The sequence below is a fragment of the Myxocyprinus asiaticus genome, chromosome 50, assembly GCF_019703515.2.
Source record: "Myxocyprinus asiaticus isolate MX2 ecotype Aquarium Trade chromosome 50, UBuf_Myxa_2, whole genome shotgun sequence".
Classification (NCBI taxonomy): domain Eukaryota; kingdom Metazoa; phylum Chordata; class Actinopteri; order Cypriniformes; family Catostomidae; genus Myxocyprinus; species Myxocyprinus asiaticus.
In genome coordinates this window covers 20,228,109-20,244,688 of record NC_059393.1, presented here as the reverse complement: position 1 = coordinate 20,244,688, position 16,580 = coordinate 20,228,109, and the positions used below count along the sequence as shown (strand labels likewise).

Sequence of the window (16,580 nt, the reverse complement as noted above, 5' to 3'; positions counted from 1 at the left end):
TCAGATTAGCTCAAGAACAGTGCGTAGAGAGCTTCATGGAATGGGTTTCCATGGCCGAGCAGCTGCATCCAAGCCATACATCACCAAGTGCAATGCAAAGCGTCGGATGCAGTGGTGTAAAGCACGCCGTCACTGGACTCTAGAGCAGTGGAGACGCGTTCTCTGGAGTGACGAATCACGCTTCTCCTTCTGGCAATCTGATGGACGAGTCTGGGTTTGGCGGTTGCCAGGAGAACGGTACTTGTCTGACTGCATTGTGCCAACTGTGAAGTTTGGTGGAGGGGGTATTATGTTGTGGGGTTGTTTTTCAGGAGCTGGGCTTGGCCCCTTAGTTCCAGTGAAAGGAACTCTGAATGCTTCAGCATACCAAGAGATTTTGGACAATTCCATGCTCCCAACTTTGTGGGAACAGTTTGGGGATGGCCCCTTCCTGTTCCAACATGACTGCGCACCAGTGCGCAAAGCAAGGTCCATAAAGACATGGATGAGCGAGTTTGGTGTGGAAGAACTTGACTGGCCTGCACAGAGTCCTGACCTCAACCCGATAGAGCACCTTTGGGATGAATTAGAGCGAAGACTGCGAGCCAGGCCTTCTCGTCCAACATCAGTGTCTGACCTCACAAATGCGCTTCTGGAAGAATGGTCAAAAATTCCCATAAACACACTCCTAAACCTTGTGGAAAGCCTTCCCAGAATAGTTGAAGCTGTTATAGCTGCAAAAGGTGGGCCGACGTCATATTAAACCCTATGGATTAAGAATGGGATGTCACTTAAGTTCATATGCGTCTAAAGGCAGGTGAGCGAATACTTTTGGCAATATAGTGTATGTTGACCATTTATGAAAATGTATATGTGATTTGCTTATACATTTTTTAATTATTTTAAATAAGTACAACACATTCTATGATAATCCAATCAACAGTAATGAATAAAAATAATAATATGTAAATTATTTTAAATAAGATCAACACAATCAGACAAAATACAAACAATAATACATGAATTAATAAATAAATAAATGAACAAGTAAATAAAAAGAAAATTAGAAAACAATATTCTTCCCCACTTTTCTTTTAAATGCTATTAATATATATATATATATATATATATATTTAAATAAGCTCAACACAATCGGACATAATACAATCAATAATAAATTAACAAATTAATTAATAGATTGTCATTTTTATTTGTATAGCGCTTTTCACAACACACATCGTTTCATATCAGCTTTACAGAAAATCACAACAGACAATGAAACTGTAATATCTAAAAAGCATTATCATTGTCATCATTGTGTATTTTGATTTAATATGATTGTAAATTGTGTATAAAAATTATATAATTAATTAATAATTGTATTTATAACCCCAGTGAGCAAGCTGAAGCCGACTGTGACAAGGAACACAAAACTCCATAAGATGATGGTTAATGGAGAAAAATAACCTTGGGGAGAAACCAGAAATAAAAATAAAAAAATAAATAAAAAGAATTGTTTTCCTTGGGGAAGAAAAAAAAAGATAATTATTTGAAATAAGCAGAACAATCTGACATAATTCAAACAATGATAAATGAAAGAATACATTAGTAAATAAATAAAAGAAAGAAAATGAGAGAAAAATATTAAAGAGAAAAAAGTATGTATATTCACACCCGGACTCGCTTTAATTGGCTGTAGGACTGAATAAGTTCTTGGATCAGACCTTGTCTTCTTTCAGAATTTGCAAGTATAGTTTTCAACATCACCTTTATGTCTGCCACAGACTTGTGCTCCAACAGAACCAACTCTACAAACAAACATTATTACAGCTATTAATGACAGCAAAACTATTAAACTGTAGCCACACTGCGCCAAAACAACATCTTATATCTAAAACCACTGAGATTTCCAAAGACAAAACAGTTATTGAGTTTCACGTGATTCTATTCAGTTGTACTTGTTTTAACTGGTATTGTCATGTACGCTTCAATAATCAATAACAGCACATACTCAAATACAATCTATCAGTTTCATCATATTCATTAGTTACATAAAAGTTATCATAAATAAATTGTAAATCATATTAAAACATCAATGGCGAAGCAGGAATATTTTCACTCAGTAATAAAACATTACCTGCAAGATTCTTATTCTCTGTTGGATCTGCAAAGTTTACAGGTTTGAATCCATGATGCTGCAACAACCTGTTAACAGCATCCCCCTGGGATTTGTTAATGACCACAGAGAGTTAGGACCTCAGTTTAATGTCTCATCTGATGGACAGTGCCTTTTTACAGTATAGTGTCCCCATCACTATACTGGGGCATTAGGGCCTACACAGAGTGTAGGGAGAGCACCCCCTGCTGGCCTTCCTAATAACTCTTCCAGCTACAACCTTAGTTTTCCCCAGGAGGTCTACCATCCAGGTACTGGCCAGGCTCAACACTGCTTTGCTTCAGTAGGCAACCAGTCTTGATCTATAGATGATATGACTGCTAGTGGGCAAATTAGTGTATTTGTATGAAATCATGGACATTGTTTGGTTCATTTAGAATCAAATTAGGAATGTAGTGTGTGTGCGTGTGTGTTGATATAATCATGTTGTTAAAAAAGCTACATATATTTTTATATAGTCTATATAGTCACTAATGGAAAGGGAAAATCCCCAAAAGCATAATAGGGCCTCTTTAAATTAAACACTCTGTCTGTAGCGGCGTTACATTGAATATCCACTAGATGGCAGCAGAGAACGAGCATTTGAATTTTAATTTGGAACGTTTTAAGTGACATTTCAAATTGGCAATACTTTTAATTTCACCTCAGTTATGGTCTCTTATGTCTTGCATCACAATTAACATGGTTGCCTAACCAGAGTTTTGGTCATATGTCATGTTACATGCTTTCATTACTGTGAACTCTTTTTTTTTTTTTTTTTAAAGGCACAGTGTTGGCTAAGTTACTCTAAAAAGTAATTAATTACTAACTACTAATTACATCTTCTACAGTGTAATTAGACTACTGTACTAATTACTCTGTCTGAAAAGTAATTGCATTACTTATTACTAATTACTTTCTAAAACACTGATCAACCTCGACCTGATGAAAAATACAAGGATAGACATGAAACTATTCTTTTAATTCTTTCAAATACATCAAATAAATTATTCATGAACTGGCTAAAGAATTTAAGGGGGCAGCGTTAAATTAGAAAACATATTTTAACATTAAACATTACGTTTCAATTTTAAATTCACTATTGTTTTATATAGAATTTCTCTATAGTCTATAAAGTATTTAACGCATCATTATTTAATTACATCAGAAGTAACTAATTAAATTACTTAAAAATTAAGAGTAATCCCTTACTTTACTTTTTTCAATGAAAAAGTAATTACAGTAATTAATTACTTAGTAATGCATTACACCCAACACTGTGGCAGCAATGGCTAAAACTAATCTACCACGGAGGTTTATTGTAGAAACAGTAACTGAGGTAACTTTAAGCATTTTTATGGCAGTAGGACACTTTGAAACCTTTTATCTCGCTGACAAAATGTGCTACAAGTGTTTTTATAATATTTATGATGGTAGTATGAACTGGTAAGTATTTCCTACACATTTCTTCATCCTGACACCACGAGCAGATCGTCATGTTTTTAGCACCATGTGTAGGATTCACTTTGCTGCTCCATTAATTCAGGTAAAATAAAGAAGGTAAGTGGCAACGCTTTGTTGTCTGTTCCCCCATCTGTTGACCTTAAAGGCTCTGAAGGTCCATTAAGTAGTTTAATGAAGACAAATCAATTGAATAAATGTGCTGTGACAAATTAAATAAGTGCAGAGGTTTCTGGATTAAAGACAATGGCAAATCAATGTGTAAATCATCAGGATGGACTCGGTTGACCACATGTATTGATAAAACTACAAAAATCCATTTAGCCTAGTCCTTAATATATTCTTAAGTCAATACTTAAAAGTAAATCAGTAACACGTAATGATAACTTTAATTAAAAAGCCAGTAACAAATGCTTTTAAAGGAATATTCCAAGTTCAGCTCAATCGACAGCATTTGTGGCAATAATGTTGGTTACTACACAATTACTAATTTCGACTCATCCCTCCTTTTCTGTAAAAAAAAAAAAAAAAAAGCAAAAATCGAGGTCACAGTGTTGGTGAGGCAGTTTCACTGGACGTGAATGGGGCCAATCCCTAAATGTTAAAATACTCATACTGGTTTCAACAGTACAGTCACAAGACGAAAACAATATGAGTGTTAACATGATTTTAGTGTGAATAAATCACTTACTAACCTTATCTCTGCAAAGCTATATCCAATTTTACAACTTTGTTGCCATGACGATGTAATGCTGTGAACACTAAAACGACTGTTAAAACAACCTAAACAACTTTACAGCTCAACTAATACAACATTTTTAACAGAATAATATTTATAAGTGCTTTCATAAAGTTATAAGCTTCACATTTCTGCCTTTAAACCCTCTGAAAATTGGCCCCCGTTCAATTTCTTTGTGCCTCTTTAACCTCGATTTTTGCTTTTTTAAGGAAAGAAGGGGCGAGTCGAAATTTATTTTTGTGGTAATCAATATTATGCCACAAATGCTGTCGATTGAGCTTAACTTGAATTGAACCCGGAATATTCCTTTAATTCTTATTATAAAACAGGTAGCTTTGTAATCCTGGATGCTGATTGGTCAATACAGTGTTCAAGTCTTTCTAAAATACACAATTTAATGGAATATTCTGGGTTCAGTACAAGTTAATCTCAATTAACAGCATTTGTAGCACAATGTTGATTACCACAAAAAATTTATTTCGACTCATCCCTCCTTTTCTTTAAGAAAAGCAAAAATCGAGGTTACAGTGAGGCACTTACAATGGAAGTGAATGGGGGCCAATTTTCTGAGGGTTTAAAAGCAGAAATTTTAAGCTAATAATTTTATAAAAGCACTAAAATTGATATTTCTGTTAAAACTCATGTACATTTTGAGCTGTAAAGTTGTTTAAATTGTAATATTTACAGTAATTTTAGGGTTTGTTGACATTCGTCATGGCAACGGAGTTGTAAAATTGCCTATAACTTTAAACAGAAAAGGTTAGTTAGTGATTTGATCAAACTAAAATCATGTTTACACACATATTGCTTATGTCTCGTGGCTATACTTTTGAAAAAGTGAGTATTTTAACATTCAGAAATTGGCCCCCATTCACTTCCATTATAACTGCCTCACTGTAACCCAGATTTTTGCTCTTTTTTAAAAAAAAAGAAGGGGCAAGTAAAAATTAATTTTTGTGGTAATCAATATTATGCCACAAATGCTGTCGATTGAATATTGAACCCCAAATATTCCTTTAGTAGCTATGACTCGAAATCTCTGTTCACCTAGCTACCACATTCACCACTGCGCCTATGAATCAAAGTTTTATTAAATTAATAATTATTTGCATGTACATTTATTTTTTTACTAAATGTTCTGTTAAGCATGATCTAATATAATAATGTTTGTTCATGACATAACTATCAGTTTATTCCTACTGTGGAATACAAGCATGTGATTGTTTTCACACATGTATGTTTACCGCAGGTATAAGAGAAAAATGAGAGGACCATCAAAATGGAACTTTGTGCTTTTATGGCTTATCTGAAATTTAAGGAATAAGCACTTGAGTCAATTTTCTTCAAGGCAAAATGCTTTCATCCAAAGCCCCTCACAATTGAGAGCTTCAAATCATGTTATCATGCTTTGCCAATTGGAGGCAACAAAAACAGCCGACGTGTTGTGAGCACAAACAACGTCTTCAAATTACGCTCAACTAAAACAGTTTAAGTGGAGTGAAATGCACCTCCATGGCTCCAACAACAAGGGCAGAAAGAGCACAGCTTTTCCCTTTTTACAGACGTCACCTCCTGAAAGGCAATTTGGAGATAAAGGATGAAGTCGGAAGGCATGAAAGGCGTCTAACGGCAATCCTGCCACACATAGAGTCTGATCGAACTCTGAACATCATCCACAAATCTCTCGTTTCTTCCCTGTGAAAATAAATATATCCTCACTTAGGTAGGGGGAGGTAGCTTCTTAGGTAGCTTTCTTCTTGCACTGGGAGTTTTCTGAAGTTAAAGATGGTGGCGGCAGATTGGAAGCATTTCCAGTTTTGATGGCTGATAAGGTCACTTTTATATTGTTTGTCCCAGTTTCCATGAAGCACAGAGATGAGGCAAATCCATGACAACGGGATTATCTTTGACTCTCTTTCACCTTGAACAGGTGTGGAGCACTGATATGGCCCAAACCCACATAGTCCAGATGCACCATGGGTAGAAATGAGACTACCCTGTGAGAGGAAACCCACAATGTTGGTCAGATTATCAAAAACCATCTCTCTACTTTAATACGAATCCGAGAAATAAACAAACACTACGTACTGTATAGCTCTCTAAAAAGACCCATTTAAACTTTTTGTTACAACGTACATAGAATCAGTGCTGGGAAAGTTACTCAAAAAAAGAAATCCACTACTAATTACTAGTTGCTTCTCTAAAATTGTAATTGGACTACTTAGTTGAAACTGAAATCAAATTACTAATTACCTTACTTTAAAGTTACTTTCTAGCACCTTTCCTCTCAACACATGTAAAATAAAGTTATTATTTCCTCCTTGTTCATTGTTGCACATAAGTCATACATTCGGCACCTCACATTTCTCGCTTACAATGACTTTCAAATGTATTCTTTATAAATATTATTTTAGAAATATGTGTAACCCTAGTAATGTACTTGCAGTAAAGCTATATTAGTTAAAAGCCACTAACTGTAATCTAAATTTCAAATGTAATGCATTACTCTACTTTTTGACAAAACATTAATTAGATTACAGTAAGTAACTTGTAATCACTTTGTAATCGGATTACACCCAACATGGCATACAATATGGGAAGATCTTATTGCATACTTCATTGTTTGTTTGTTTTTTTCTGCCCAATTTTGGAATGCCCAATTCCCACTACTTAGTAGGTCCTCATGATGGCACGGTTACTCGCCTCAATCCTGGTGGCGGAGGACAAGTCTCAGTTACCTGCCCTTCTGAGAAAGTAAATCCGCGAATCTTATCACGTAGCTCGTTGTGCATGACACCACGGAGACTCACAGCATGTGGAGGCTCATGCTACTCTCTGCTATTCACGCACAACTTACCACGCACCCCATTGAGAGCGACCACGAGGAGGTTACCCCATGTGACTCTACCCTCCCTAGCAACCTAGCCAGTTTGGTTGCTTAGGAGACCTGGCTGGAGTCACTCGTGACTCCAGGGGTGGTAGTCAGCGTCAATACTCGCTGAGCTACCCAGGCCCCCAATGCATACTTCATTGTTAAGCAAAAGTAAAATTAGCTTTATCTTTGTAGAGAAACTACAGGTCATTGTTTCTCTACCGTACACTGCAAAAATTTCACATTTCAAATGTCACATTTGTCCATTTCAACCTGATCGGACCCCTAAAAATTATTTTCATTGGTGTTCCTTATGTAGTCAGGTTGATTCAACCAAAGTCAGGCAAATTTAATCATTTAAGGGAAAGTTCACCCAAAAACGAAAATTCTTTAATTTACTTACACTCATGCCATCCCAGATGCGAATGACTTACTTTCTTCTGCAGAACACAAATGAAGATTTTTAGAAGAATATCTCAGCTCTGTAGGTTAAAACAATGCAAGTGAATGGTGGCCAAAACTCAGAAGGTCCAGTGGTTAATTCCATATAGTCTGAAGCGATATGACTGGCGTGGGTGAGAACCTATCATTGATTTTTTTTTTACTATCAATGTCCATCTTTGACCAGCCCCAACCAGTAAATGGCTGAATATGAATTTAAAAGTCATTTCCACACCAGAATGTGGAAGTGAAAGTGTAGATTTTCGGTAAAAAAAGGACTTAAATATTGATCTGTTTCTCACCCACACCTATCATAACGCTTATGAAGTTATGGATTTAACCACTGGAGTCATATTAATTACTTTTATGTTGCCTTTATGTCCCTTTTGGATCTTCAAACTAAATTCTGGTCACCATTCACATGCATTGTATGGACCTACAGAGCTGAAATACTCTTTTAAAAATCTTTGTGTTCAGCAGAAGTAAGAAAGTCATACACATCTGGGATGGCATGAGGGTGAGTAAATGATGAGAGAATTTTCATTTTTGGGTGAACTAACCCTTTAATTTATTAGAGGGATTATTGTGCTGGATTAATTTGGGGTTAAATGTCTTGCTCACGTGCATAAAAATAATTATAGCGTGGAAATGTATATAGTAAATAAAGCCTGCGTTTTTCTAGTTGGCTAGACAATGCTCTTTGTGAGTGCATCCCTATAAAACTACTTTTAAAAATCCTTATCCAGTATTCACAAGCGACAAAGTTATTGAAGTCATGAAAATTCATTTGTTAAAAGTTGCGGTAACCCTGTAAACGTATATGAACAGAATAAAACGTGACAAATACAAAAAACTTTGAGAACGTTTTTGCATTCTTTTGAAAAAATAAGAGGCTTAGGCCTTCAAAACAGGAATGCTAATGTAAAAGAGATAAAAAGAGATAGAGAACATTCTTGGATGTGAATTAAAGTAGTAGATAAAAGCACTTGTTGTCGAAAGAGCCATTGTTCAAGACCAATCCAGCGCAACGAGGCTGCAAGCACATATAAACACAATTTCACTCTAGTCACTGCGATTACCATGCCACTAATCTCTTCATATTTCCAGTTGGTATTTTGAGTAAACAAAAGGTCATAATTTAGTAGAATTAGAATTCCGAAAAGGAATCCAGAATTTTTAAGAACACACGGAGTACTGATTATGTATTTGTAATCCTTTCCCAGGCCAATTATATTGTTTAGGTACTTTTAAAGCTTTCAAAAGTATTTTGGATTCTACAATGCAGATATTATTTTATGGAAATTAAACGGAATTATCAGGATTATAAAACACATGTTTGCTGGGATCCGTTCAGGCCTTTGAAATGTCTTTGAAAGTTCAGTATGGTTTGAGATTGTCAAGCATTGCACTGATTGATTGTCCAGATTGAAACAATTGTTGGTTACTTGCTGATTAGAGAGAACAAAATAACAAAAGCAAAAACAAGGATTTTTAGGGGAGTTTTTATTTTCTGAAGGTACAGACTATCCTTTGTTGTTTTTTCATGCTAAACCTCATGCAACAGTCTTTGTCTGTTTGGATGCAGAGCTTAAAGGATGTTCTGATTCAGGCGTTACAGAACCAAAACATACAGAATCCATAGTCGACCCCAAGTTCAGACAATACAAAGGAAAGCATCCTTGATTGCAGAACACAGTAGCTTCATGGAAATTTACCAGAAAAAGATATTGTTTCGACATCGAACTAGGTTGAGTTCTTGAGTTTATTCTAGAACTCCAGCTGAGCCGAGAGACAAACAATATCCAGAATGGACTCATACAAATTAAGAAACAAACCAAAACTAAAGAAAATAAAATAAAAATACAGCTTTAAAGGGTCAGTGCAGTAGTATATAGGTGACTGGTAGCAAGTCATTTTCAAACAGTATGAAAGTATAATCAGGGTAAACCATTTCCATAAAGGCAAAGGTTTAGGATCATTACAGTGTCCCCGAATGCAGCAAACGTATTTCTATAGGAGTTTAAATGTACAACATGATGTTCAAGTGCCGTATTGTTGTATCATATGTACATCTCCTTAATAATTAATCATTTAAGGATAAGTGAATCTTTAAAATCACCCATGAATTAAATGCAAATTTATAATCATTCATAAGCATATGATGATCAAACTACCATCCCTCCGTTTAAGAAACAAATCTTCCCCAGTTGTTAGCTGATAAGTCTGGTTTTCTAAAGATACAGCGTTCTGTGTCATACAGTCTTTTTTATTATTTTGCAATGAAATGGCAGGACATTTATAACATTAAACGAGAAATTTGATGACAAAAATGAGCTAAATTTAAACAAACGACACCTACTGAATTTACATTGAAGTGGAAACTCGTGACAAACAAATTCAAATACATATCAAATACAAGGAATTTTCTATACAAGCATGTTTTTAAAAGTGCACTCAGTATTTTTTCCCCTCATTAAAAAGTTTTAATAAATAGCACTTTTTAAAACATACTTAAAATGATGTACACTCACATGAGATGAAGACTCCAGTCATATCAGTAGCCGAAGAAAAGCTATTTTATTCTACATGGAGTGGACTGCCTCATGGAAGCCAGCATATTAAAATCACATGACCAGGCAAGTACTACTCACTTTATCTCAATGACACCCCAATTATCAGACTCTTTTAATTGCAGAATAAATTAATGGCTAACTTCCAATAGCGCATTTAAAAAACAATTGCCATATTGGCCCGTGCAACAAACAAAAAAATTACTGAGTGCACCTTTAACTGATAGAAGGAGCCAAGCGAATTGCAATTATAATGGAGGCAAAAAATTGACAAGAGGGTAACAGAACTGTGCAGGTTAGATTAAAACTTTAAAACTTAGAGAAAATTAGGGATTGTCACATTCTCTTGGTGTATCTCAGGGGGTGAGGGTAAATTGGTCCTGTTCGATGGGTTTTTCAACCCACGCTCCCAGCCCCGCTTTGTTGAAAGCTTTGAAGAGAGTCTGTTTGGCTGTGTGATACTCTACGGCCGCTTGCTTTGCCTCGTGGTAGGAGCCTGGCCGAGAACCCCGGATCCTCAACGTTTCGGTGAGCTGAGAGAAGTAAAGGGAGATTTGCTTCTTAATATACTAAATTTAAGAGGTTATACCATGGAAGATGGGATTTTCCTTGCTATTTCGAAATAGTGTTGTAAATGTACTGTACTGTATGTAGACATATTATAAGTTTAACAACGTAAAGCTCCCCAATTTGCCCAGACCATTCATGAAAATTGGGCAGCAAAAACAGCTCATTCCAAAATAATCACTTGAGTTATTGATGTCACAACCATGAGCTCATTAATAAATCACTGCCCACATTTACATATCAATGCCTATTCAGTTTTCAGCAACTTGGCCCATCTTGATGCAGGACAGTGTTTACCTTGGCATGTAGACAGACCCAGCGACTGTAGAGGGCATGTTTGCAGAGGTGAGAAGGTCGTCCTTGGTCATCTTTCCCCGTGGTGGCATTGATGATCTCTAACCCCTGATCTCCTTCTGTCCAGTTGACGCTAAAGTTGGGAGCTTTCCCAGGTTGCCTTGCTTCTGTGTTGCTGATACCTACAGTAAGAGATGTGAGAGCAGTACATTTGCGTCATCAATGCAAGTACCACCTTAAAGCCCCGCTCATGCCACAAGCAACACAGAACGACAAAGCGACAGGATGTCATTCATTTTTAATGAGAGCACAGCGACTTCTAGCGACAGTGACTGTTGGGGACAAGATGTGGGCATGGTGAGCGACACGACAAAGTTGAGAAAAGTTTCACTTTATGCAAATGACGAGCAACATTCGAGGGCGACCATCAATGAAAGAGAAGACAAAAGAAGCTCACATCACCCGTCTGCTGTGAGTGTAAGATATGGGAACCTGACGTCAAACGGACTTGGATCTGCTCTAAAAGCTCTATAATGAAAATGCCCTTAAAACTTCGTAGGGACCATTCAGACCGAATATGTCTTGTGCAAAAAAATCTTGACGGAGAGCAACGAATATTTAAGAACGTAGGCGTCTCGAGACTTGACACTGCGTCTAAAACACGAGTACCAACATGAGTACCACTGTAGCTAGGCAACAACTGAAATAGGCCACATACACACTGCAAAGTTTCTGGAGTTACAAACACATTTACATGCAGGAGTGAATCCCCTAAAGTTTCATTCCATGTGCGTACGGAATACAGGAGTTACTCCCGTAATTGCGATGATTGACAAGTGCTTAGCTACGCTGCATCATCTCATGCCTGTGAACAAGAAACACGAATGCCACCAGTTTTACCTGTTTTGTGTTCACTATTTTTAAGCAAAGAAATTATGCATTACAGAAGTATTATCGTCTGGCAATGTTTAGTTCGCTGCTGTAGACGGAGTCGCCTTGTTTTGTTTATGCGCATCTGTTGTTAAAAAGCATGCATGCTTTCTCTAGACTGTAATATACGGGTTACCCTGAGACTGCTGGGCTAATGAGAGACACTACAGTAGAGAGACAAAGTGGAGTATTTAAATGAATGAAGACATATACCTGAATGCCACTACTTAAATTTAATCAAACTGTGTGTGTACAGAACAGGATTAAGCACTAAAAGGTGAACTGACAACCGTATTTAGCTGCCGTGTATATGTGGCCATAGCGATTCACTCTAATTGCAAACTGTATAGAGCACATATGAATCATACCCCAGAACCCTGTTAACAAGTAGACTTTTGTTTTTTGAACTCATGTGGACACCAAGGAAGCACACTTTATTTTGGAGAACTGTTTTCACACCAATGAAACAAATCAAACCCTGGCATCAAATGGTGCCTCGCGACGCATTTTAAAAGTGCGAGATGCTGAAGAAACAGCAAGAGACGTTGCAATGCTCAAAGAAGTCCATCTAGCATGTTTACATAAGCAAAAATAAATAGCACATACAGATGCAAAAACGAGCCTGGTGTGAACGATTCGTAGGGACTTTCTGAACCACCAGACCTTATTTCTTATCCATCTATCCATCCAAACAACCATTCATTCATCAATTCTCTCTTCCATCCATCCATCAGGGTGGAGCATTTTTTTTTTTTACCACTAAGGAGGGGTCTGTTGAGGGTGAATGGTTGGGTCAGATCATCCATGTCAGCGATGCGTTGGTACATGGCTCTGGACAGGTGGCCTGCATGGTACAGGCTGCCGAGAATTAAACTGGAGAAATAGATGGGTTCCGTGAAATAACTCAGAAGAGACCCCTGTACTCCGATCACGTTCCATCTGTAGAGAGACAGCAACCAAGAGAAAGAAAACAGGGGAGGAGGTTATTGAAACGTTCACCAGGTGCACACCTGTACATGAACATTTCTTTAACAACATCATTGAAAAAAGTCAGGAAGTTAGTTATTGGAAAAAAAAAAAGGACTCTAAAGAGAAACCCTGCAGACATAAAACAACAGGGTACTAATGGCACAGAACAAGTCGTAGCAAACCACGAAGGAATGAAGCGACATCCTGACGATGTCAAGTGAGTGCACTCCCATTCAGTCATATTTACCGTGCACCATTACAACGATCAGAAAAGTAACACCTGGTCTATAATCTCAATCACCATGATTTCTTCAAGTCCTTCAGACTTGAGTTTTTTCAAAGGTGGCGCACAAGATCTGAGCTCTCAAAAAGCCTCTAGCTCACAGCTGGTGGATAACGACCGTGTTTTACTTAAGTGGGTTTCTTGGCATCCAATGCCATGTGCGTATGGAAGGGGCGGGAGTTGTGTGTTTGTGGCAGTAGGCCTCCCCTCAGCATGACTGCTGTTTTCTGGAGGCCATAATCAGCATCCTAATCAGAGGCCCAATGCCCCTACTCCAGGGAGCCGCCCGCCCTGGAGAGAGCTGAAGTGATTGGGGTTTCAGACCCAAAAAGGCAACCAATCAGCTGCTTTCTGAGTGCCACTGGATGCAGGCGAAGAGGGATAGAATGCTAACAAGGGGACCACATTTAAGGTGTTGGTGGGAGGGGAGGGGGTGCAAGAGGAGAAAGGTGAGACAGTTGGAAGCGTCTGACTTCATGAACTATACGAATGATCAAACATAGGTGCTGCCACAGAAAATGGGCCACCTGATGTCAGCAGGCATTTTCTGAATACAAATCTTCAACTGAAGCTTCCGTCATGTTTTACCATTAAAAAATGTGGTCTAAACTGAGCATACTTTGAAAAAAGATGCAAACACAAAAAAATATATGTTTACATGGAAAAGTTTCAGTTTAAAAAGTCAATAGAATTGAATCATTGTCATAGACTGCAGCAATGGACAAACAAATCATGTTTTGAAGTCAACATGATATCAAAATGTACCCCATTTACTGTCTTAATACATGTTCTAGCGCTCATTGTGTACAATTCATTGGTGCATACACTGCCTGGCCAAAAAAAAAAAAAGAAAAAAAAGTCAGCGGTTGGATTTAAGGCAGTGTTATGATCTAGGGTTGCTTCAGTTGGTTGGTCAGCTGACAACCTGAATGTACTGAATGACCAGGTTGTCCCATCAATGGATTTGTTTCCCCCCTGACGGCACAGGCATATTCCAGGATGACAATGCCAAGACTCATCGAGCTCAAATTGTGAAAGAGTGGTTCAGGGAGCATGAGGAATCATTTTCACACATGAATTGGCCACTACAGAGTCCTGACCTTAACCCCATTGAAAGTCTTTGGGATGTGCTGGAGAAGACTTTACGGAGTGGTTCGACTCTCCCATCATCAATACAAGATCTCGGCCAAAAATTAATGCAACTCTGGATGGAAATAAATGTTGTAACGTTGCATTAGGTTGTTGAAACAATGTCACAACGAGTGCACGCTGTAATCAAAGGTAAAAGGCGGTCCAACGAAATATTAAAGTATGAAAACATTTTTTTTTTGGACAGGCAGTGTATTAAACCAAAGAAAAGTTTTTCATAATCTTTCAAATTAAATGTAATTATCTAATTTATTAAAAGTTTAATAATCAAAATCCGATCACATGCTCCACCTCTGAAACTACTTTTCAGCTGATGTCACCAATCCCTTTTATTTTTTAACCCCTCTCAATCAACAACAAGGTTACCGTTCTGGTATGCAACACCCCCACTGTTCATGATCCAATCATTACCAATGGATAAAATCAAGTCCCGACCTAAACTATTTTCAAATCGAATATCCAATTTCACTCAAATTATGTCACATTACAGTACTAAAATTGGTTGAGAATGCTGGTTTTATATTGACTTTAAAATCCCCAATACCAGTAGTGGTTGAGGAGATTCCCCCACCATGCATGTAAAGCGCTATATAAATGTAAGGAATTATTTTTATTAAACCCACTTTGGTTTCTGAGAAAAACAACATTTGAAAGTGGTCAAGCAACTGTAAATGTGCAATTGCAGACGTTTCAAATCACATGCACAAACAATCAATCGTTCATTCCCATCTCCAATTCATGATGTCATCATTGTTGCTCCAGTAATTACATCACACCTTGTGATCTTGTCGCTGCATGACATGGTCAGCAGTCTTTCTCCCTGCAGGACTCCGTCCCAGGTCTGAATTGTGTTACTCGTACGAACAGGTATTGTTCCTTCTCCAGACTCAATTTTGGTTCGCAGCTGTCCACGGGCCTTTCGGTTCGGATGCCGGTCTCCCTGGTCTAGAAAGGAGAAGCTGGGATTTAGTTCAGGTTGACCTTGCTGTATCTGTACAGCACAACACAAGAAGAAAATGTGAGTGATTATTGCACATTCAAAACTCAGCACCACAATGCTAGCGAGTTACTATGCAGTTGCTAGGGTATTCTGGGTGGTACTTTACTGGGCTAAGTTAAAAGAGACCATTTCCATGTCTCTATTACATTCTGGGGCCGGATTCATGAAATGTTCTTAAGAAGAAAATTCTAATTAAATAACATTTTCTTCTTAATTTCTAACTTTAAACTGAAAAAAGTTAAGAATATTTTGTATTCCCGAAAAAAGTGTCTTAAGAAAATTCTTATCTTTTTTCCAGGGCTCGACAATAAGGACTGCCCGATGGCCCGGGGCCAGTGTGAGAGAGATTCGGGCCAGTTGCTATATTTATAACGTTAGTACAAGCAGACAGTGAGAGAGCACAAAAATTACACAAAGCGAACACAGTCTTCTAACCGAGCGCTCGGAAATGAGTGAGCGTGATTAAATTTAGCTTGCAAAAATGCATGAGCGCACAAGAGCGTGGAGACATTTGAGCGCGCGCTTCTAGAACTGTCCCCGCTATTTCCAAGTGTCTTTGCCACATCTATTACCAATGTGTTGACAATTGCAGGGAAAAAAAAACCACTTCATCGATTTTTGCACAACATTTTAATTATCCCTTACCAATCCATATTCACAGTGTGGGAAATTCCCACATTCTTTCGATTTAACATATTGGGGAAAATTAGTAATCCACTCATACCGTAGGAACACAAGTGACATTTTTTTTCCTATAAGACTGTAAATCCACGTCTCTCCGTGCAGCGTACGTGCATGAGCACTCGTAAAGGGGTAGAACGCTGGTATTGTTTGCACAGTAAAAAAAGCCCTTTTTTTTCTCATTTTTTCATCTATAGAGATGAAGCACAGATGAAATGTAATAAACTTTGTTAAACCCCAGTTATACACGTGGCTGGAAATCTGAGCTACTCAGTATCCCAAATATAAGAACATTTCAAAACGTAATAATTAATTCTTGCCGTTGAATATGAAAAGCAGCAAAATCATCAGAGCTGTTCAGCTTGGAGACATTTAAAACAGTCTACTTCATATCATCCTCATAACACACCTGTTACATGTCTCATTTCTGGATTATACAGGTATTTTTGTGTTTTGTGTGTCAGTCAGTTTTGGTCTTGTTTGGGTTGTC

At 37.5% G+C, this 16,580-nt stretch overlaps 1 protein-coding gene across 2 annotated transcripts in view; it reads right to left on the bottom strand.

The window, feature by feature from the left end:
* Nucleotides 1-9,144: 9,144 nt before the first annotated feature.
* Nucleotides 9,145-16,580, bottom strand: part of LOC127438772 (double-stranded RNA-specific editase 1-like) — a 45,775-nt gene continuing 38,339 nt past the window's right edge. For both annotated transcript variants that reach the window (XM_051694619.1, XM_051694618.1), the window contains 4 exons: nt 15,186-15,354; nt 12,766-12,947; nt 11,082-11,260; nt 9,145-10,750 (listed from right to left, as the gene is read on the bottom strand). In XM_051694619.1, coding sequence (XP_051550579.1) covers nt 10,574-10,750; nt 11,082-11,260; nt 12,766-12,947; nt 15,186-15,354 — 707 coding nt within the window. In that variant the 3' untranslated portion in view covers nt 9,145-10,573. The remainder of the gene's footprint in view (nt 10,751-11,081; nt 11,261-12,765; nt 12,948-15,185; nt 15,355-16,580) is intronic.